The following is a 25,228-nucleotide window of genomic DNA, read 5'->3' as shown; positions in this document are numbered from 1 at the left end:
ACAGAGTATACTTGTCATTCGACTCCTGATTAAGCTAACTGCGATGTGCAGGCGAAACGTTAGCATCGATTCTCCAAAGAGACACGGTTTATATTTGACAGAAGAGACGGTGTGATTTTCTGGTCACCCAGGAGGGTAAGGAACGCCAGGAAACACGAGAATCGAGTGGAATACTGGATAGCAATAGCAACATCTTGACGCCAGGTCTCATAAAAGCGAGGGTGCTCGAGCACCGGAAGACAACGGGGAGACGTGACATTGTTCAGACACGGTATTCTTCGACAGCCTCGCCAACGTTCGTGAATGTCTTGCAGATGCTGGAGTTGTAGCGAGGGAAGGACACTTTTCCTGAATGACTTTCGCCAGGAAAACACAACGGACTCTGCAACGGTGTACATTTGAAGATCGAATTTAATCGAAGAGAATCTTTGCGTCTGCTGTAGTTGCATCATTATGTACGTACTTTTTCAGGAGAAGTAAAATAGAAACAAAAGAATCGAGATTAGTGTGGGATATCAAGAGCCTCTGGGAATTCTGTGTCAATTCCACGTTTTCTTATCCAATTCAATCTTAGTGGCAGTTTGACGCGTTCGCTGTCAGCATGAATAGGGCTAATTACACGACTTCTCGAAATAGCTGTGTAATTAGACACACCGAGTTATTTTTTACTAATATGCCTACACAATAAGCATGCAATCGCCTTGAGTGCCAGTTTAATACTGATTGAGTAGAAGGGCAATGTAAGCTGTGGCTTCGATCAGAGTCACCGGCAAGAGCCAAACGTTGACGAATGGCTCCGATCAGAGTCGCCGACTAATACCGATAATACCGGTATTTTACGTTTCGGTAGAAGTCCCTGAAATATACATCTGAAAACATCATAACGGTAACAATTTCCTATTCGACACTATCGATGGTTTACTTCGATAGGAAGAATCTCGAAGCCGAAGAATCGCCTTGAGGCTCTCCGTTTGATTGGCTAATTTATTCCAGAGCCGATTCGTACGGGCGTAACGCGAGGGCAACGTGGGTGAGAGATGCGGGCAAGTGTGACACGATACCGATTCCACGCTTTAACTGATGTAATCGGTGACGTCAGCGGCCGTTTAACGCTAGGGACAGACCACCACGATCGCCGACACGCGAGAAAAAAAAACCAACTTTTTTCTGCGGCGATTCCTCCGCATCCTTTTGCCAACAGTTTTTAACCCCCTTCAGTTTTTTTTCGCGATCGACCCTTCGTGTCTCTAATTTTTCGAAGCGATCGCAGAGGAATACGTGAGTTTGGTTTGGCAGTCTCGTGCGAGGCAAGGGCACGAACACCCTGGCTATTTGGCAAACCAGGCTCGATCTTATCAAATTCCCCGTCGCGTGTACTGGCACGCCTTTATCGGAGATCGACAAAGATACAGTCGACCCGGAAACTTGGTAATCGAGGAGTACGAAACGCTTCTTAAGTTGATTGCGAAATGCTGACTAAATGATGGCTCGATTTCGATATATTGACAGATTGATATGTATGCTCTCTGTTGCCCTTTCACGTGAATGATTCATTACAGACCCTGAGCTACATTCGTAACAGATAATTCTATTTAATAATATTTGGCGTTTTAACTTTGTAGACCTACTGCTAAATCGCAAATGACCACGTTCATTCGCGCGTGATCCTACAAGACCAAAGGCGGATGTGGAATTTTGCATTCAAAATATACAGTTGAAGTTACGCATTCATGACATATGTACAGTGGCTGGCAAAAATTTCTAGCCAAACTATAATGTTACCATATCTTTACCATACTTCTGTCAAGTCTGTATGTGTTAGAAACAGAATAACAGACTATTTTTTAATATCATCAAATCTGGAGAAGCAATTTATCCTCAATATGGGTATATCGAGAGTTTATTCGTACCATGTATTTTTAAAAAGATATGTTGGAGTTACAGTTTGCCTGGAAACTTCTGGCAGCCATTGTATATAACGGTGTAAAACAGTGATTTGTGTTTGGCAAGGATTAGTAATTCTGCTTTATTTTTATCTCTAGCTATCACACGCTACGATAGTGGTTTCCCGCTACGCGATTATTTAGGATGAATCGCTACTATAGTGGCTTTCGTCTATGCCTCATATGGTATTCAAAAACGTTGGATAGCCACCAACAACGGTAATCACGTTCAATTGTGTACTGCGTGAATGAGACGAACAATAATTCTATCGTTGTCATCGCAGCGACCCGTGATTAGTAATAATAACAATTATATTGCTTATGGGTCGAGCTGCGGTACTTTTCGGTCAATTCCGCTGTGGCTAACGAGTTAACATAACGAGCACAAAAAGTACAATAACAGAGAAATAAATTCAGACAAAAACATTTTTCGTCGTATTTGTTGTTATAGTGATGTTACTGAAGTTCTGCCCACCGGAGTGTTTACTATTATTCCGACGCAAGCTTTCATAAACATTAGACAAAAGTATTCGGACGTTTCATACGCAACCATAAGTTGTAATATGGAACAAGAACTTCACAAGAACATTATATTACATCTTTATTTTATCCATCCCTGGATGGTACGAGGTAAAAGTTCAGCAAAAATTTTTAAACAAAATATCATAGACGATTCAAAAGGAGCGTCATAATCCATAGTTTCTCGATGTGCGAACATCCCCAAATAGAAGGTATATTCATCAAAATAAACAATTTGTTCGAGAAGAATATTTAGAAACTATATCGAGTGTGGTCGACCTAAAAAGCAACAATTACACAAGCCAGGCGTTGGTTATTTAATGTAACGTCGGTAGTATCCTTAATTCAAATAATACAGGAAACGGTTTTTGTCCGAAAACAATTGTCCAGTACCGTATGTTATTCTTCCACCCTGGTTTTTGTAAACGCAGTCTACGAATACAAACTTATCCTCGGCCGATGTCGCGTACGTGGGTACCGAACACCGGTTCAAATTCAATGGAACGTGTTGTGGAACAAATTACCAGAACGACAAAAGATACACGGTGAATCAATTTCACCCGAATTCATTGTCAAAACTGCCGACCGTTTTGTTATTCGAACAGCGGGACCGTTTTCCCTGTCGCCTCGGTTCGAATAATGGACAGACTCGAGCGCAGAAACGAGGAACGTCGTCGATGAGGCATTCATTGTCGCGGGCAGTACCTACCGGCTCTCTCTCGTTCGTCGTTGTATCCAGGAAAGAAACGAGGAAAACGGCTGCTCGAGGGACACGGCAACCGGTTTTATTGCCGTTGCCTTCCTCTACCGCTTTATTCCGCTTCCCAGCGCGCTACGGACTAACAAAACGCGATCCGTACAATATCCTCCTCGCGTGTATACGACATTCGTGTGGTTCTGGCACAACGGGAATAGGTATTCCTTAAGAAAGAATAAACAAAAGACCGATGTATGGCATAGCTTATCGCCGTTGCGACAATGTGGCGAAGAAACGAATGTCAATCCGGATTGAGGCAACCGTTTTACGAGTGAATGTATCCTCAAACTTTTAGAATTAACGGTCCGTGGAGTCTTTAAGACATCCTTTTCCGGTCTCTTGTGAAGCCTCTCACTTAAATCGTTGGCTGATCGGTGAGGATTCGCGAAAATTTCATGTAGGTAACAGTTTGTTCACCAAACGGAAATATATCGTATATGACCAAGCTCATAATATTCGAATGTACAAAAAGATACTGCTATCTAGGAAATAATAGGTAAATAAGGCACACGTCTGAAAATGAGATTTCACGTTACCGATTGACAATGTGTTTACAGCTTTGACAGGTTCAGTGTTGCAGATAAGAGAAGATTTTAATCTCATTCAGTTATGAAAGTCACGAAAGGATATATGATTACGATTTTCAGCCAAGAATTTATCGAATATTGGAAATATACACCGAGAACTTGTATTAAGTATCGCTGATTAAAAATTTGTCGAAAACATACATTACTGCGTCGGCCACCGATGTCTGTCATGTAATGGAAATTCAAATGTCAAGTAATACAATCAGTGTGAAAATTCTGAAGCCAATGATATTTGTTTCAGCCACATACGATCACTAATTTATGAAATATTAAATGTTGAGTGCCATGGAACACTCATCGAGGATTTAGTGTATATTTATATTGTTTCTCTTAAAAATGATTCCAAACCAAATTGCTAACGCTTCTTCTGAGCCACCCTGTACATGTGGTTGCAACTTCATATCTGAAAATGACATTGCATATGCATCAACCTAATGCATTTTGCTACATTTATCTAATGCATCTAACGATCGTATTCAGCCTGATACGAATGAAAAGGCAAAAAAGGGCGAATGAAATTGTTTGCGCGCTGTGAACTCTACGAGCTGCGCAACGAGGCACCGCGAGAGCGTGTAGAATCGTCGCACGGACTTGCGAGCCGAGCGTAGCCTCGACCAACAGTCAAAGCACATTAATCGAGAGCTGGAATTCGTGGCGAAGGTCTGCCCGTTCTTGACATTGTCGCCGCCTCGGCAGGGCGATATTGGCGAACCGTGGATCCCGTCGATGAACGAAATTAAGCGGGGAGGCTAAACAAGGTCAGCCCGTGCGTGCGTGCACGCGTGCAACCGCGCGCGAACCAACGAAGTAGGTAAAGGTCGCGAGAAACGCGCCGCTGCGGAAGAAAGAGGATCGCCTGTCGCTCCATTCACGGAGCAACCTTTGCAGCGATGTGATCCACGCGACGCACGCCTCCACTGTAACGTTAACGAAACCCGATTAACGGTCGTGGATACCACTCGTTGATCGACTCGATCGCGACGGATGTTTCTGGGCTCCGTTGCGGCGACTGCCTCCTACTCACCTGGGAAAACGAATCAGACGCAACGACGAACCGTTTAGTGATTCTTCTGAATCGTGTTCTATTTCTTATAAAGGATTTTCCAATAAGAATGATATGATTTTGAAATGAAATGGCAACCATGTTTACAATGTTATAACTGTCACTAGATGTCATTTGTGTTTAGTGTACTTTGACAATTATCATGGCTAAATACACGCTTCAAGAACGTTATCGAAACGGATTATCGAAACGAAACTTCCTCGGCGTCAGACGAAACATCAAACGCCCAGCAGGATCGTTCGACAGATATGTAGTACCGATGACGCTATACATATCTCTGGCGCCTCTCTACGCTAGTGATGGGCTCCGAATCATTTTTATAAGATACTGAATACTCGTCAAAGTTCAAAGACCTATACAAATTTTTAAGACATTGAAAACTATCAAAACATACAAGGCATCCAAGACGTTCAGGCTCTATTAAATCTTTACAGACTCAAGATTCAAGACTCAATATTCAAGACTTTCAAGACTCATGATTTAAGACTTTCAACACTCAAGAATCAAAACTCAAGACTTTCAAGACTCAGGATTCATGACTCATGATTGAGGAGGTTCAGGAGATTTATAAGTATCGAATCAGATCCCAAGTGATTCGAACTTTCCGCCACGTGTAATACGTATATTCGAAGCAATTCGAAATTGAGATTCAAACACTCATCGCAACTCTGGGCCCGAGTGAATTCGAGCTCAGGACGCTCGTTAATCGCGCGTAGGGTACTATTTCGCTGTTTCGAGCGGTGCACCGCGATCGAAATAACGGGGCGCCGCGGCGGCGTACCTTTTTCTTCTCCGAAGGAGGAGGACAACCGGCTTCCCCGGGGAAGGGTTCGCGGTCTCGCTGCCGCCTGGCTGCCTACGCGGCTCGCAATTTTCCCTCGACCTCCTTTCCTCTGCCCTCCTCGAAAACGCTACTCCCGTCACACAGCCCCGTTAGCTTCCTCCTCGGCGGCGGCGGTGAATCGTCTCTCGAAGCGAACGGGATTAAACTTGGACGTTCCTTCGTCTCTTTTATTATTTTTTTTTTCTCCTCTCCGTACCCTTCCAGCTGGCAATCGTCGATGTAGCAAAAAAAAAAAGTCCTTCGAGCAATCAGAGAATGGGAACGACGTTGAAGGTTCCAACTCTACCAACAGGATCGATGGATTGGCGAACAAATGGATTGGCGCATCGCAGGGGGAATCGATGGATCGTGAATGATGATATCTCGGCGATCAGCCGACGTCAAGCCGCGGACAACCGTGAACGCTCGTTTGTTTCCTCGATCGAGCCTCCATCCGCAATGCACGATACCACGTAACCAAGCCTGCCTGGCAATGAAACTCTATCGTGCACGCCGCGATCAAACGATTCTAGGAATCCCATCGGCGGGCAGACCTACTTTGTACACGCGCGCCCGCGTTCCTCGCGATATTCACTTGATCCCGTGTGAAATCACCGCGCGTCGTTTCCTCTTCTTCTTTTTTCAGTAACTTTTAAAATTATACCGCATGATCGTATCGCCGTCGAGAGCAATTATGCATCCCCGGGGCAGGCAGGTTAGAGCCACCTGACACTTGTACGTACGGACAAATTCGAGCGTGACATATGGAGAGAGGCGAGAACCGAGTTTCCGTGCAAACGGACCTCGTATTTTACCCTTAATTTTATTTCTATAAAAACTGGAGACACTTTCAACTGGTGGATTTTACATCCCAGACTGGGACGAAAATCAAGAATTGCGTTCGAGGCTTCGTTTCTGAGTTAGTAACCCTTAAATGATAAGTTGGAATTGAGGTCGTACTTGGTCAAGTGGGGTTGGATCCGACCCGAATTCATTTTTGCTATTTCCGGACAGGTAAAAAAATTTATTATCTTGAACTTGTATATTTGTTTATTATGTGATAAGGATTAATGATTGAATTGTATAACATACAATAATATGAGTATTAAACGTTTACTAAATAATACAAAATATTTGAAAACAGGAATACTAAAAGAATAGAATTGCGACAGGTGAAATATGTCTGACGTGCACGGGTTAATCTACTTGAAAGGCGCGTTCTACAACTGTTTCACGAGTTACTTCCATTCATTTCATTCGTCAGTTTCACTGGGCCATCGATCCAGGCAGTATATCAGCTAGGAGTCTGTTATTCAATATAGACGAGCAAACAAAAGGAAAGAACAGCAAAAAGAGGAGGAGAGACGCAGGAAGTCTAAAGGAGCTGAGGGCATCGCGAGACCGTATCGTGGAAAAATTACCCGTGACACTGTTCCACACGATGATGCTCGGCCGCAGTCTATCTCATGAATATAACATTCGTATGTTTCTCTCGTGAAGTGCAATAAAACCGTGTCGTTATTCGTTAAACAAATTCTGTCATTAGTTTCATGTCCGCTGATCGTCATCGCGACGTGATCCCGCGTGTCACGGGTACTCTGTATATTCATGAACTTTACACTTCCACGATCGTGTGAGTAATAAAGTCGTAAAACTATCATTATTACATTGTCACGCGTCGCCGATGTCTCGGAACGACGGCCGGCATGCATAAATGCACGCGATTGGTCTGCACACAGCGTCGATCCGTTTCACGGGGAGGCAGGATCGTGGGAAAACGGTAAAAAAAAAAAAAAATAAAGAACACCCATGCGGTGAACAGAAACGAAGTATCGTAAACGAGGAATTAGCAGTTCGTCCTATCTTTTATCGTGTTTGTCGAGCATTATCGCGTCGAATGAATCGACAAAGAGGCGGATTATTTATTCAGAAGGTAATACAGTTGCGGGCAAAAAAATTGTCACTTTTGATTTGTTTCATTTTTATTATCTTTTAACATCAACTTACAACTTCATTACATGTTTAATATACAGGGTGTGTAATTTATCTGGAAACGTGTAAATATCTCGAGAAATATTAACAATACGAAAAAAATGTTTCGGACAAAAATTGTATGATATCGAGGGGGACATATTATACTCTTATCTACTTGACCTCGCGATGAGCTTGAAACGTCGTGTGAAGGTCGATTAAAATTTTTAAGCGGGAGCCTGCATTTTTCATTAGAGATTCCTGTAGCTGATATTGAGGCATTTTCAAAACACTACCTATGTATGTATTTTGCGCAAGGCAATTTCGAGATATGATACGACAAAACCCTGTATATTAAAGTTTCAACCCTCTGAGACTCCCGTTATTTTTACTGCTCCCGTCACCCTCCGGGTCTTTATATCCAGATTTATTTTTTTATCTTATAAGCTTACAAAAAGTTTGCAAAAACTCAGGGACAGTTGTAAGGATCTCTACTACATGATCCAATAAAAAACCCAAGGGGGTCGCAGAGGATTGAGTTGATGTTAAGAAATAATAGAAATACAAAGAATCAGAAAAATGGTAACTTTTTTGTCCAGTACTGTACCTGACACGGCCAAAGTTCGAGGTTTACTGTTCTAGGTGAAGAAAGAAGATCTCAGCGACGAAGGCGTAGTTATCGAGGTGAACGATGCAGGAGAAAAAGGCGCGTCCCGATCGAACGCCTCTATCAGTTGTGCACACCAGGCGAAACAGAGTCGTTAATAAATCAGGATCGATTTGTTCCGCAAACTTGTTATTTCACCAGCGGGAAGGAATAGGAGTCATACTTCCATCGGGTAAATTGAAAGGATGATGGCGTGTACAGCGAAGGGCAAGGTCGGGCCGAGTATTATTTTTCAAACGGCCGTCCTCCCCTGCGTGCTGGAATCGGCGCGAATCGATCGCGGTCAATCCCGCGGAATTGAGTTGCATTATAAATAACGCTCAATCCAATCGTCGCTAACCGATACAACGGACGCTCGCTTTTCTCTCTCTCGGCCCCTCCCATTGTCCCTATCTTCTACCGTTCCTCCGTCGACGCGCATTGCAGAAGGAGCACGTGTATTTTCAGCGCTCGGGTACCAAATAAAATCTACTGTGTTCGTGTATTCGACGATCGACCCCGGAGTCGCAGCGATTAAACGCCGCACAATACAGGGTGTAATAAAAATGTTGGAGAACCCGGAAATGGGAGACTCTTGAGGTAATTTGAAAGAAGTTTTTCCTTAGCAAGAATGTTATCCGAGGCTTCGTTAACGAGATATTAACGAAAAACACCGACCAATCAGAGCGCGAGTCTGCCAGTCGAGTTCCCGCGGTAACGTTGACTGTGCGCTGCGATTGGTAGCCAATGTTACCGCGGGAACTCAGCCGACAGACTCATGCTCTGATTGGTCGGTGTTTTTCATTAATATCTTGTTAACGAAGCCTCGGATAACATTTCTGCTAAGGAAAAACTTGTTTTAGATCACCTCAAGAGCCTCCCATTTCCGGGTCCTCCAACATTTTTGTTACACCCTGTAGACTTTCATTTGCGAACAATGAAACATTCTTGCCTCGAGTAACTGTCAACCGAATTGCGGATGGTACATACCGCAACGTGGCTGAAATTCTTGGTTGTTCCGAGGAATTCCTGGTGACCCAAAAATCCAAATCCGTTTCGATGTCTGTGCCACAACGCTCGGTTGTGTTCTGGCGATCGCGAGAGAATAGATCGAGGCGCGTTCCGTCGATATCGAGGTCGTCGTCGAGTCGTGTGCGTTCGAAACGATCTCGATCGCCGGCCAGTCGCTTAACAATCGAATCGACGACGCTTATCGGTGACACGATCGCTCGACCCGTTCTGGTTCGAGTGCGCGCGGTATCCAGCGCCGCGGATCTCCCTACGGATCCTGATGAAATCTGTGTCAAAACTGTATCCTCCTTTCCGATCGTACCGAGAACTGTGCATGTACGGTAACGGATTAATGTTTTCGAACAAGAATCATTTCCTGTAGTATTTGACTTAAGGATACTACCGACGTTACATTAAACAATCAACGTCTGTCTTGTGTAATTGTTTTCTTAGGTCGCCCATACTCGATATATTTACCAAATGTCCTCCTCAAACAAATTGTTTATTTTGTCGAATATACCGTATATTTGGGGATGTTCGCACATCGCGAGACTATGGATGATTGCGCTCGATTTGAGCCGTCTATGGTATACTTATAATCTATAATTATAAATATATAATGGTATAATTATAATGTTCTCGTGAAGTTCTTGTTTCAGATTACAATTTATGCTTGTGAATGAAACGTCCGAAGTCTTTTATGAAAGCTTGCGTCGGAATAATCGTAAACACTCCACAGGGCAGAACTTCAATAAAATCACGATAACAACAAATGGAACGAAAAATGTCTTTGTCTGAATTCATTTGTTCGGTACTGTATGTATGTACCATAAAACATACAAAACAAACCAACACGCGAAATCAATGGCTGATGGAAGAATTTCGTTTTACGACGGCTTCGAAACGTCCATTGTGGGTGATATTTTTAACTTTAAGAGATGTTTTGGTGGCCTTTCCACAGGATACCTCCCTCCCACCCCCCCTCCCAGGGGATTCTGGTAATTCTCGAGGACTCGGTGTTTGGAAAATCTGTGTTACCCCCGCCTGTCTGGGACTTTGAGAGATCACGTATATCCGGTTTTGTGCTCGAGTACGTCCTAGACCTCGAAACGCGAGACTCGAACAAACAAATACGCGTCTATTGGAACAACTTCGAAGGTTGAGATTGAATTAAAGTTTCAGCCTTCTTCGTGCCCCTTCACCGACTTTTCACACTCGAACGATCAGATACAAACAGAAATGGACAAAGTGTTGGAAGCGTTCAACAACTAAGCCCTTGAAGGAATTAACCCTCATACGTACAAGGAAACTTGTGTACACCAAACGATATGTAATTTGCCATTTGTTTTCCTACAATATCAATAATATCGATTGGTGTTAATTACAGTAGGTGTACCAACAAGAAATCCACTACGATTCTGATAAGGTGTTAACGCAATTTTAATTCTTCTATTTATTCAAAGCGACTTGTGATAACAGAGACAAGCAACGAATGCAAGAGATTAAACTTAAGCACTTCGAAACAAATACCCAGTTGTACAAACAGTGGCAATCTGGTTACCGATACACCGCATATTTAGTGTTTGCGAGCGAACTCACGGTGAGACTATGGTAGTCAACGGAGGTCATAAATCTCCGTTACGATTGTTATCGACACCGAAATTCTGCGATTCCTAATACGAATTCACGTAATAAGGATAGTAGATTTGAATAACGTAAAAAAGATGATATGTGATGTTTTTTGTTTTTTCACATGATACAGCAATTGGTGCAATTGTGGAATGGGAGACATTTTTTAATCGGAAGCATGGCAGGTAATGATTGTAACATGACTCTGGTCGAAAATTGCTATATTATCATTTAAGGTTAATTGGAAGTCATTATTTTGTATATTATTGCCTGTACTAAATTGTTTATTACCTGCGCTCAGTTGGAAAAAAACGTAACTTTTATTTAAATACCGGTGATTTGACCGGTTCCGAAGAAACAGGTGTCTATACATAAATTGGCGGTATGTTTAGCGATAAAAAAATATCTGGCATAACCGTGCGCGGCTGACACGAAAATGGCAGCGAAATTAAAGTTCCAGGCATGAACAACAACAGGCGGACAGTCTCCACGAATGGATAAAGAGAGAACACTTTCTTTTCTACGTTCGATCGGGCGTGAGAGCGCGCGCGCGTACTCGACCTACATCGTACATGTCCGCGGGACTGTGGCGATCGAAGCCGATCCATCGAATTCCACGGATCAAAGGAACGTCGATGGAATTCTCGAAACGGTCGCCACCGAAAATAGGATCGCGTAAAACGCGAGACGTTGTCTTTGACCGTCTGAAAAGACCGGGTTACCCTTCCGAGAAATCCTCCCATCGCTTTCGATGAAAACATTACGGGGATAGAACTTTAAATGCGACCCGTGACGTCGGATCTTGAAACGACCGTGATCGAGTCTTTGAAATTTGAAGCAAACAGGAAAGCTACTGGGCAGTCTTGCGAGTTTCCGTTTGGATTGTGATATTTTGAAATTACATAATTCAAGTAGGGGAAAGGTGTCTAAAATGATCCCTCGGGGTAAAATTATTCCTGACCGTCCTGTGGTTTAGTGGTGCTATATCGTAATGTCGTTCTACAATAGTTATCCTCGCTCCTAGGATGTCCGTAAAACTGAAATTACGGATGGTCTAGAAACGTCCGTCCCGAAAGTCCCACAAATATTCTCAAGACTTAAATTTCGGACGGTCTAGGAATGTCCGTTTCTTACGTCTTCCGAATGTTCTGAAAAAATTTCTGAACAATCCAAAGCCCTTTCAGAAGGTGGCTATGTCGACTTCGTCGCTACGCACGTTCGATAAATATTTCCTCGAAAAGCTTCGTCGTTAGTTCGGTCAAAGAGAATCGGGTCCATTGAAATTAGAACACATATGGCCAAATATTTTGTCATCGATGCATGGAGACCATGATGCTTATATTTTCTGAACGGTTTCTCGATTGTATAAATCGGAGAAGGAAGGCATTGAATTTCAGTGGAATTATAATATTTTCGAATGAACGGTTCCAAACTGCGGCAACTTTGTCGATGGCCGAATAAGTATGTATGCCACGGTGGCTGAAGGTCGAAAGGCAAACGTCCAACGTAAACATGGAGGCAACGAATAGTAATATGTAACAGTGGACCCAACTGCGCCATCAAAAAACGTTTACATCTGGAGACCACTAACAAGGAAACTTCGATACCCCGGATATTCCGAGTTTAGACTAGGGGACTTCAGTTTTTCATTTTTGATTATATTCGGTTCTTGCGGATAAAACCACCCCTTAAGGGTTAATATGTTTTTTCCTATTTCATTACACATTTTTATACGACATAAAAAACCATTAAATTTACATTCTAATAGTTTTTTAGTATCTACTATAGTTTTCAAGATATACAGAAAAATAGGAAAACGCACATTAATCTTTACATAGCGGTATCATTCTGAAGTACCGAATATTTACGAAAAGAAACAATTTCCCGATGCTTGTATTAATGTTCCCTACAAACCTAGTTTAAGAAAAATTTAAGTTTAAAACCAAGTTTAAGAAAAATTGGAATTTTCTGGGAACCCAAATTCCCTTGTTAGGGAAATTGTGGCAATAGGCGACTTCACATCGTCCAGCGCTGTGCAGATCCGTTCTAAATAAATTTTTCTTTCAGACCAGCTCTGAATATTTCAGCAACGCTGAAAACAGCTCTAGGCCCGAAGACCCTACCCACCTGGACCAGGTACGCAATGAGGTCAACTGTCTATGGTTCCACCTAATTTACCATTATTAAAATCCGCTGTATCGTGACTTGAATGATTTTCATACCGGTATTATACCATCAAAGCTATACCGAAACCGATATATTACCGAAAACTAAAATAAATACCGGTATTTTTTCGGTTTCTATAAGGGTAGGGCTTATATAGGGTTGTATAGGGCGAAGGTACAACCGAAAATACCGGTATAATACAGGTATTTTACGTTTCGGTAAAAGTCTCTGCTTGAAACTAAAACTAGAAGCAGCAGTTTTGATCGTACGATCTATGGTAATACACGGAATTTATCTCCGTTCTGTACGATTTCCGAAACTTTTACGGGCCGTGAACAAGCCACGATATTAACCAGTTGCACGGAAGCAGGTTCGCTCGCGTGCATCCGCGAGGGTTAGCGATCCGATTCGGTTCGCTCCACCTTCGAAAAACGGCGGTACTTAACGACTATTACGGGTCTACGGTTACTCTACTCACCCGACGTAGACGCGACAGGTGGAATTATTGACGCGGCGATCGCTGGCGAGTCTTCGCCGGTCCTCGAAGTAATCTTTCAGGGCCGTCACGCCCAGCACGAAGATCACGGGTATCATGGCAACCTCCTTGCCGAAGGCGTTTATGGCTGGCACCCAATTAAGTAGAACGATAAATATAAAATACAGATTGGCCACACGGTGAAACTGCTCGAGAAGGTTGCGAGGTAGGAAGCTCAGCATCGTGTACTTCGTTGTGCGTACTCTGAAAAACAGAGAAACCAGATTTGGATTTAGAATAAATTCCGGATGAATGCAGAATGCATGAAGGTTTAACACGCCGACAGCCATGGTGGTCACCGATAAACGATACCGTTAAATTGCACAAACAAACATTAAATTTCTAAACAGAAACACTTCACATTTCATAAATGTTATTACTGGTAGAGTAATAATGAAAGTAATACGTGTTTAAGACTACGCGTAAATATTTAGATTCTTAATATGATAGACCGAAACAATCTCAAGGATAAAAACATGTGGCATTCAACGTGTTGATCAGCGACCACCCGTACACGAGTTCGAAAGTCCATCGTTAACAGACAGTTTACCTATTGTTCACCCTTCTCCCATTTGGATGCTGACTCGGCGGAGTTTTCGGCGGCACCAAGTGGTTCGGCACTATGGTCCTCAGACGAGGTTCCTCCGGCAATGGGCCGAAGCATCGAGCCCAAAGTCTCCTCCACCAAGGCGGTTCCGCGCTACGTCTTATCGTGTATATCGACTCCGATCTGCGAACAATTCAAACCCAGCGTGTCTACGGTCCACTTCCTTTCTCTTAGTTTCTCGATGCGATCAGAAGACTTATCTCGCATCGAACCGTTAATTCAGACATTTTTTTTCTCCTACCCCCAACCGAGGATATACAAAGTGTTTCCGAAATGGTGGTACAATTACACGAGTCTACATACGAAAGTAAGTCGAAAATGTAGAATAATATTTTTTTGTACGATGCTTCGTTTTCGAGAAAATCAAATTTGAATATTAGCTAGATACGCGTGAAATTGAATAGGATTTCATTAACACGTCTGTTCACTGCATTCTGTTTCTACTTACAAGGGAAGGCACGGAAATGTGCCCCTCCGATTTCGATGAAACTTCGTACGTTTGTTAAGCAGTCAAAAATAAGGTATACGTATTTTTTTTATCGGCTGAGACGCGACTTTAAGAGGTGAAACCACCCCTCGAAGTTTCGATCCGAAATTCTTTTGTTATTATTCTATATAAAAAACCGCAAACCTCGTCCATTAGAAGTTTTCATGTATCTCCTCTGGTTTTCGAAATAGTACTTTCGGATCGAAACTTCGAGGGGTGGTTTTACCCCTTAAAGTCCCGCGTCAGCCGATAAAAAAAATACGTATTATTTTTGACATACGAACTTTCATCAAAATCGGAGGGGGACACTTCCGTGCCTTCCCTTGTTTTTGGAAAACCACCATTTTGGAAACATTCTGTACTATTCGAGAAAAAAGGCGCGCTACCAGTAAGAGCGGGAAAAAAATGATTTCGCTTATGATCTGATAGGCACAAACATGCGCAAAGTAATCAGATTCCCGATATTTTCGTGAGTCGTAGGAAACTTTTACCAACGACACAACCTACTTTCGTGCGTTGAACCCAAACTTGGGTTACGTCGGTCGATATACGTCCACGAGTACGCGTTTCGACGTTGGATGTTATTAACGAGATTATTCGAAGCTGAACACGCACTTTTAAAAAACGATCGAACTAACCACGCCTCTATTGGTAGCAAACAAACACGACGATGACGAAAAGAGTAAGTATGCAGGCTAGTCGGACTCTCTTCCCGCAGTAAAAAACGTTCTTGTTTTTTAAAGCTCCGCGATTACAGCTTCGCGTGTATTACAGAGTCGAGATTTCACATTATGTGTAGAATTTTTTCGAGGATCGATTACAGAGTCTTATTTACGTCGACTTTTTATCGAGAATCGTATGTCTGACGAAATGTTCTGAATTTTCGAATGTGGTTTCATTCGTTTTACTGTAGATGTATCAGTTTACTTGACCTATCTTCAGCTTTCGAGTGCTCTTTGACCCAGTAACGCTTTCATTCTTGCAATACTATTACAGTCCTTCAGTTTCCCGAACCGATTGTGCACCTACTTTTTTAAAACCTCTGAATCTCATAACAACTTTTTAGTTAGATGCGTTTCTTTTGGTTTCTCAACATTATGTTCACCATGTAACAAAACTGAAGGTCATCTCAAGGTCAACTGATATTTCTTTACGTAATTTGCAAGAAGGAAGTGCCTTCCTTTAAAATGAAATGTAAAAAGTGTAACCAATCTAGTCAAGGAAAGACAGTATTTTTCATTTCATAAATAAATTCCTGAAACTTTTTGAAGATGATAGTCTGTTTCCTAGTAACCTGTTACGAAGAACCATCGTAATTCTATATTCAAGCAAAGGTGATCCTACCTGGAAGCCTGTCGCGAGTGACCTCGAAAGGAGGGTGTCTTTCCAGCGGTGGGTGGCCTGGGCTCCTCCCTGTGGCCAGGCGGTAGTATAAAGTCCGTTCGGGATCCGACCCGACTGTGTCCAGTCACCGAGTGCCCTTGAACGTCGACCACCTGGCCTTGGCTGAACGCCCTTTGATGTCCAGGCTTCTTCAGCGCCGAGGGTCTCGCGCCCCCGACCGCTGAAAGGGGGCCGAGATACGATCCCGTGTTCCCCTGCAATTAGTGATGGGTAACCGAACTGTTCGAACGTGTTCGAGTAGTAGGGGAAAATCACGAAGCTCGTTCGAGCTACTCGAACGAGCTCGGGCGACACATTTATGATCTCAGGGGAGACTACGGCTCTGGCACTCGAAGCTCAAAGCCTCGGCGCATAGAGATGTTATCTGGCTGCCGGCAATCGACCCTCGGATTACAATGCAACACACGTATTGAATCACCCATGAATAAAAATTTAAACTTTTACTCCTTTCAGTGTATTTTCTTAAAAATGTTATGAATAAATGGAAGAGATTCTCTTAATGAAAATAAGTCCAAACCCGACATAAATCGGACTATATTTAATAAGTCGGATTTCGACTTATTTTCATCAAGAGAATCTCCTACATTTATTCATAACATTTTCAAGAAAGTACACTGAAAGGAGTAAAAGTTCAAATTTTTATTCATGGGTGATTCATTCCGTGTGTTACATTGTAACCCGAGGGTGAGTTTCCGGTAGCCAGATATCTCTACGCGCCGAGGCTTCGAGTGCAAGAGCCTCGGGTCTCCCCTGAGATCATAAATCTGTCACCGGAGCTCGTTCGAGTAGCTCGAACAAGCTCGAAGTATCATTTCGTTCGAGCAAGCTCGAACAGCTCAGCTCGGTCACCCATCACTACCTGCAATCCCGTATTCGCCAGACTCTCCGCCAGAACACCTCCATGACTGGCAGAGCGCGCGTGGGTCCGTGGAAACGGTGGTCGTCTCCTGGCACGTGACGCTGCCTCCTCGTCGTTGCTGTCGCCTCTCGCAAACGCGCCGGGAACCGTAGGGACGACGGTGGTCCCGATGACCGTCGAAATGTCGGTGACGGGGGCAGTGGGTGGAGGCTGTAACGGAGTCGTCAAAACGGCCGTCGGATAAGGCGGACGAACCAATCCCGGGAACACGTAAACAGACGCCTGCCGCTCGATCTCCCCGCTCACTGCTTCCTGCGCCCCGGCTTCGGACATGCTGGCACATCTGCGGACCAACAGGATCCAATGTGAGTTAACCAAGGTGTAAGAACGGAGTTATGTGGTCACGGATGATGACTGGGAAGGTTAGGGACGGTGGTTGTATGTGGTTGGAGGAAGTTATGAAGATGGTTGAGGAATTTGGGGTGGTTATACAGGTCGGAGAAAGTGGACGAAGGAGGTCAGTGGAGTTGGAATTGGGCGAGGAAATCGGGAAAATAGAAAAAGATGGTAGAGAACACTGATGAGAATGGTCAAGAACATCGAGGAAGATGATCGGGAAAATTGAGGAAATTGGTCGAGAAAATCGAGGAAGGTGGTTGAGAAAATTGAGAAAGATAGTCCAAAAAATCGGGGACGATACTCAAGATCACTGACAAGGGTGGGCAAGGAAATCGAGGGAGATGATGAAGAACATTGAGGAAGATGGTTAGGAACATTGAGGTTGATGGTTAAGAAAATCGAGGAAAATAGACAAGACGGTCGGAGAAGATGGTCAAGAACAGTGAGAATGATTGTTGAGAAAATTCAGGAAAATGGTCAAGATAACACGGAAGATGGTCGAAGAAGGCTGAAACAGGGCGCAGATGATTTAGAATTTAGAAAATCGGGAAAACAGCGGAAAGTGGGCAAAGTCGACAATAGCGATCAAGGATGTTTGAAGGTGTTTACTGTGTAAATGGCAAATATGTTATCAAATTATATTGTACTGAAATAGACATGATTATTTCATTCAATTTATTTCACTATCAACGGTAACATGCTTTACGCGCAATACATTACTAATTTTGTTCGTTTAGTGTTTAGTGTGTACGAATGTATACGTTTGGTCAAAAGCAACAGATCGATCTTGTTCTTTACATTAACATACGGTTCCTTCTACCCCGACATTCAATATCTCTTTCATTCATGTTTTTCGTAATAAACAGACATCGCTACACTGCCAACGTGATGAATGAAGTTGCAAATCGAGCAAAAAGCTGTTCTCTCTTCCGTCTAAAGCCCTGACTGCCCTCCCTAAAAAGTCAATAAAGAAGCACAGCTGAATGAAATTTCGTCGTATTACTGTCGACAAAGAGATACAGACAGTGCGGAATAATAATACCACACTCGTAAACTGTTCGTAGTTCTGTGGTTCGGAGTATCATAATCCGTCGATGCTATTTTAACCGATTTCCTCCGGAGAAACCTTGATCGCAGGCAGGTTCGGGCACTGGAAACGAAGTTCAAAGTCGAGCCACGCGAAACAAGAACGAGTTATCGTGTATCGAATCGACAGATTTTCCACGCGGTAAATAAAACGATTACACGGTGTAAAAACGAGTTCAATCCGCGCAAAACGATACCTACCTCAGCGAACACGAAAGCAGCTGTCCCGACGGTTCTGTTTCTCTTGTGTATTTTTTTCCGGCGAACCGCGTGTCGGACAATCGATACGAGAGGAGTCTCTCGTCTGCGTGGAAAACAACGTCTCGTCTGGAAGAGAAACCAAGGCGAGAGCCCGTAGACCAGAGATGTTCGATTCCGATTCCATTCTTCGGAAGATCGATTCCCTTAGATAACACGTTACTGCCACGAATAACACATAGACTAACGGCCAAAAGTACCAGGTCTGACAATTAATGAAAGAGAAAAATATTATTCTACACACAATTAACGAAGATACGTTGATAACTTTCATTTTATCGTAACAGAAGAATGAGTTACTGTTCCATCAATCATGAACTCTGATCCCAGACTTTTGGCCGACAGTGTATATATTATGCATGGCAATGACGTGTTACCCAGGGGAATCGATCTTCCGAAGAATCAAATCGAAATCGACCATCCCTACCGTGGACCGAGAGAAGCGTAAATAATCGAAATGCGAAGTGTCAGTGCTCCCTTCGCGCAGGGTTGCTCCTTTGCAACAAACAACCCATCGAAGTACCCCCTGAAAAATCGATTCCTCGCGGTCTATTTTCGGGGGGGGGGGGGGTGTCCGCTAACCTAGGAAAAGCCACTCCGTTCTGCAAACGCATCAGACCGATATACAGGAAGTAACCGTAATGCATATCCAGCACCGCGGAGCACTCCTTGGATCGTGGGTGCACTTGCACTTGCCCGACACAGATACGCTATTAATAAGATTGCAGAAAGAGCGAGAGAGAACGGTGGGCGGAGAAAGGTTTTTTCAGGATCCAATGGAGGACGCCGCGGGAACGGAATGGATTAAACGCGTCGGCGGTGCTTCCGGAAATTTCACGCAATAATGCCAAACGCTAATCACCTTACGCCGAATAATCCAATAGGGTCCGGCAACGAGACCGAGTTACACCAGAGGCAAACAAACTGACGAATCCGTTCGCGAAAACATTCGAACTCGAACCGATAGGGCCCGTTTACACGGTTCAAGAAATCTGCGCGAACTGACGTATTGTTCCATGTTTGCGCAAGCAAATCCTTGCGCTTAAATGGCAGCTAATGCCCCTGGCAAATAATTACCATTACTTTTTCTGGCAAGTAATTACCATTACTTTGCTTGTTACAATGGATTCCGATTATCTGGAGTTACTTCGGGACTAGTGTCCTTTGGCCCGATTAAGCGGTTGTCCCAATTGTTAGAATTATCACATACAGTACATTCAATTAAGTTTTCTTTTTTATAATCCAATGGGAGAAATATAGTCTAAATTCAGTGAACTGATCATAATCTGACCGTGCATAATAATAATTACATAATTATTCATACATAACTGCTGGTTTATTCTTTATATGTGTATAAAATACCTGTGCAAGGTAGACTGAACCTGTAATGCACACATTATTTGAACGTGTAAATGGGCCTTTAGGGCGACTCATTGTCTCGCGGAACTAGCTCTCAACGCCCACGTTAAGTCCTTCTTTGATGGACCTATTCTTATATGTATAATCATTTAAATGGGAAAATTCCCTATAGTGGCATAGAAGAGAAATAAAAGTGACGCATTGGATTGGTTAAACGTCAATGTAAATTTCACGCAATAAGGAAGTGTTTTTTCCTTTTTTCGTATTTGGTGCGATAAAGTGTAGCAACAACACGGGTTCGGAATACATTTACTCCATCACGAATTTTATAAAGGCGCTTCGTCAATTTATGGTAATTGACCTCTATAAATTCATCTTTATCTACAGCCTCTAGGTACGAAGAACCTGATGCATCATCCAAACCAAAATCTACCGATTGAAATTTCGAAAACACATTTTCCCTCTCTCCCATAGATTTCGTAGACATTTCTGGCTGTTTGTGCGATTCAATAGTATAGAGGGTGTTAATTTTAATTCGAGCACCTAAATTATTTCCTTATTATTCACCTAATTATTAGTCTTTTACTTCTTATTACGTTTACAATTTATTTCTGCATTCTTCAAACTGAAGCTGATTTCTTCGTCTTCAAGATCACTTCAAGGTCACTTCAAGGTCACGGTGTATAGAACATTGAACTCATCTTGACGTCAAGTGCCACATCGCGTTATAAAAAATACATGTTAATATGCAAAAAAAAAAGTACGATGACCTTGAAAACCCCGTTAAAATGACCTTCACAGGATTTTTTTTATCACCATCAGATGCACGCCTTGAAACCATGTACATTTTATTTAGTCATTTTTTGTTAAATTCAATAGTAGCAGAAATAATTTAGGTGCTCGAGTTAAAATTAACACCGTGTATATCTCCGATACTCGAAGCAATACGTTTCGAATATGCCATTTAGATCGCAGAACTGGAACAAGACGGTAAAACTGACACTTTTCGCCTAAGAATTTCACAGGAAAGCTTCTCACCCGGTGCTGACACCCGCATATATCGTGTACTGAACACGTTGAAAACTAACCAGGTGGGGGGGCAGATACTACAGAAACTTAAATACCCTTATCGGCCGTTAGCTACATACGCGTCAGTTTGTCAAACGATAAAGAGCTCGTGTTTCGCCATCGTTGCAATCTTCGACCCGCTTCGTTAGCCGGTGGAAACGCGACGGTTTACCGAAAAGTTCGAGCAGGCCGAACTACCGTTTGAATTATACATGTACACACACACAACGTGGCAACCAGTCGATTAACGCGTGTTTTCATAGGACGACCGAGTGGCCTCTAACAACGTTGTCGGGCTAATTAGGCCAATGTGGATTAAAGGATCCGAGAATCGCCGTCGTGTCGTCGCCTAACGGCTTTCAGGGAGGACGTGTAGTACATCGATTATGTGATGACAAGGTGGAAATAAAAAAACGGCGACAAACACTCCTACGAGTGGAGTTCAGAGTGACTGGGCACCGATAGAGCGAAAGTATCTGTTGAACAAACGTTGTCGGATGCCGAAGGACGACACCGGGCGAGATTAAGGTAATCGTATTTACTTTGGGACGGTGACGGACGACGGAGCACACCTCGCTAGACGAAATTGCGTCAGGAGGAAATCATCCGACAGAACAACGGAACGCTTGTGTTCCGATAGAGACATGCTCCGAGTATTCCTGAAGCGATATCCCTGCGCACTTCGATGATGAACCGATCTAATAACCGGGAACAAGAAAATGGAAAAGGAAAACCGTGTGTCGTAAGAATGTAACGGTCGCAAAGGGTTTTTTTTACTTTTATGTTTTATCTTGTATTCAATCAACTTTACCATTCGTCTTAACACTGGAGATTGATGAACATTATTATTATTAAATATTCGAAACGCTGCACTAAAATTGATGAAAGTTTGTTCACTTATTCACTTCTACTTAACCGTTTAAGGGGGTAAGTATTTACTGAAGAAATGGCACAGACGGTAATTAATTTAGATGAATTCATTGTTTCGTAGTGAGTTAATACATTCACTATTAATACATTAATCTGTATAATCTTATGTAACAATTTAATATATCACAAATAAATATTAAAAAATCACGGAGTATGTATGGTCGTCGAACTGCCACAAGGAATGACTTTATACTGAAGTATGCGTGTACGTCGAACCCGCTTGAGGGGTTAACCCCTTGCCTCAGAACATCGAGTCAGACTCGTGCTGACGATATCAAAATGGATTCAACGAACAGAAATATTATCCGTTTTCTTTGAGTCAAAGTGAAACACTACTTTACTGATATTAATATTTTACTGTTACAGTAAATATACAATTGCGATAAGTACCCTCACGAGCAAACTCGGCTTCCACTAGTGGAAAAAATGACGTAGGGAAGGGCCATCGACCATTTGGTATCTATTGAAATGTATGCCAAATTTGTCGTTCAGAAAATTTTAATTATGTCACAACTTACCCCGTGTTATAACCTGCTCCGATCTCCCCTACGCGGCGCCCATCGGTGGTTGAGGGTCGCGAAAAGCGAGCGCGGGGTCACGTGTGTACGCGTGAAGCAGCGAGCAGAGGATTCCGACTGTGATCGATACCAGCCATCGGGACAGACGTAAATCCCGTGTTCTAATGTAAACGGACAATATCAAGGGTAGCGAACGTCGAAGAATGGAACTGGGTCGTTGCGAATATCGACGGCACTAATCGTGATGGCTCGACCGAGCGAACTCATCGCGCGACCGTTACAGAGCCATTATCGCGGGCAATTATTCTGCACCAGAGCTAATGCGCGCCCAACTTACCCCGCGAATCGGCTCGAAACACACCGATACCGCGTCGAACTGCTCTTAAAAATGTCAAGAGCACCGAGTCTATCGGAGAACTCGTTCGTAAGAAGTAACCAGGGGAGCTTGTTCCATTTTACCCCGTTCCGACCCAAATGCGTGGGACAAAAGGGTGCCTTGTGTGCTTCGTTGCGCTTAATGCGCTCGGGGTCGCCGGGGACCCACCAGTGTATTTACTTTGAACGCAAAATTTTACTTTAAGGGGTGGTTTCATCCTGGAGAACCGAATATTAACGAAAACGAAAAATTGCCTAATGCTTCTACTGAGTTCGGAGCACCAAAGTTCCCTTGTAAGTTCAATGTGAATAAATTATACACAGTGATTCGCATACTCGTTGACACAAATAATTATTGAACGTAACCAGGCGTGTTACAATTTAGTATTACGATTTAACATTCTATGTTTATATTCCGACTGTTTCCTTAAATCATATTTTTCCGTTTCTTACAACGATCCCAAATATATTCTCTGTCCAAAGAATTGAAGAAGGAAGACATTAACGGCATCGGCAAAAAGAAAGGCTGATGAACGTGACTATTACGTAGCCACGAGTGATAAACAACGAATAGGTATGTCGCGTGAGGCATAACATCAATAACGAGGTTAGTCTTTATCTACTCGTTGATTAGTTTCAAACTACAGACATTTTAGCGACCGCTTATGCCCAGTTTACTGCTGAATACAAATCGATTATAGAACTTAGTACAATCGAACGAATCGCAACAAAGTAACGGCAAATCATAAAAAAACTTTCTAGTAAAAAAGTTTTCAAAAAAGAAATTATTCTGAAAAAGTTCTTTCCATCAATATTTATGTAAAAGTACATGCAGTATTAGATCGGTGTGCACGGAATTTATCATTTAATTAGGAAAAATCAAACGAATAAACTGTTTTCTATTAACTCTATTAATTTTATCAAAACAATTATCACCACTTGTATGCATCTGTCTCGGCGACTAATCCAGTCATTTACGGATTTGCGATAAATGTTTCTTGGTGAAAAAAATTCTCACAATTCGCTTTAAATATATCCATTTTCATAGTTTTCACGAAGTCATTTGTACAACGCGAGGTCTAACGTAGTCATGCAGAAGGATCGACACGCTTTATCTTCATTGTTAGGTAGTATGTATATCAATGAGTAATGCGGTATGTTTCATAAAAATTCAACGTTTAAGTACGTTTAAGGAAATCAACAGCTAGTGTTGTTTTAATAATATTCGTTATCTTGCCATTTGTCAAAAAACATAGACACTTAAAATTTAAATTATGATACTAGCTTATTAAAATAGATAGTAGTGTGCTTGTTAGTAACCTACAGTAAATACGGCTGAATCTTACAAAATCCTTTCACAATTTCTTGTTTAGCACTAAGAAACTATTACCTGTTGCTATCCTTGAATACCTATTCTAATAAATATTCATAGAGGAAGGGGAGCATAATGGGGAAGCTAAGAAAAAATTAAAATAAAATGATAATTATACCTCTTAATTAAGTCTTTATGGGTCACAATAAATGAATTAACAGTTTAGTATTTGGCAGATGCTTGGAACAAAATTCATACGCCTATATCTTTACGTACTCCAGTATACATACACCACGAATAAACACGATTCCCTAATGTCTTCACAGTTCTACTATAATTTCACAAGAATACTATAAACGTAGTCATTAGTAAGACTAGAACAACAGTTCCCACAGGATCCCACGATTCATGATTTCGTAACCATACGCACACGGATACTCACGCCGGTACGAATCCCTATTTTCTCAACAGAAAAAGTTCAAGTTCGAAGCGCTTAACGGGGAACGATCTATCGCATGCTCCGCGTGAACTTGGCTCGTCGAAGCACCACTCGATGCGATGCTCGTTAGTTTATGCAATTTAACGAGCAGAACCTCTCGAATGGCCTTCTGTATAACGAACAGGGACGACCTCGCTCTCGAAGTTCCGTTTTTTTCTTTCTCTCTTTCGGATCTAGGAGGCAGGCCTACGAGGACTTCAATCGCGTAGCGAACGTAACCGGTTTCACGGTCGGAGACCGAGACCGACCGGGTATACACGGTTTCAAAAGAGGAGAGGACAAAAAACCGCGACCCATTCCGAAGCGAGTAACCTTCGACCCGCTCGACGACTCGTTTCGGGCGTCGATCACTTCTTATTCGTCGGCAGAACGATCCCTAGCCGACGACCACCTAGCATCTCACTTTCTATTCGATCG

At 42.7% G+C, this 25,228-nt stretch overlaps 1 protein-coding gene across 2 annotated transcripts in view; it reads right to left on the bottom strand.

Moving 5' to 3' along the window:
* The window catches only part of LOC107189815 (probable phospholipid-transporting ATPase VD), a 38,383-nt gene that overhangs the window by 9,848 nt on the left and 3,307 nt on the right, over positions 1 to 25,228 (bottom strand). For both annotated transcript variants that reach the window (XM_015578481.1, XM_015578482.1), the window contains exons 2-5: positions 17,008 to 17,350; positions 16,089 to 16,342; positions 14,201 to 14,380; positions 13,594 to 13,854 (exon numbers count right to left, since the gene is read on the bottom strand). In XM_015578481.1, the coding sequence (XP_015433967.1) occupies positions 13,594 to 13,854; positions 14,201 to 14,380; positions 16,089 to 16,342; positions 17,008 to 17,340 (1,028 nt within the window). In that variant the 5' untranslated portion in view covers positions 17,341 to 17,350. The remainder of the gene's footprint in view (positions 1 to 13,593; positions 13,855 to 14,200; positions 14,381 to 16,088; positions 16,343 to 17,007; positions 17,351 to 25,228) is intronic.

This window comes from Dufourea novaeangliae, unplaced genomic scaffold (genome assembly GCF_001272555.1).
Source record: "Dufourea novaeangliae isolate 0120121106 unplaced genomic scaffold, ASM127255v1 scaffold173, whole genome shotgun sequence".
In the NCBI taxonomy this organism is placed as follows: Eukaryota; Metazoa; Arthropoda; class Insecta; order Hymenoptera; family Halictidae; genus Dufourea; species Dufourea novaeangliae.
Note: the sequence above shows the minus strand (reverse complement) of the source record. Positions and strands in the feature narration are given on the sequence as shown.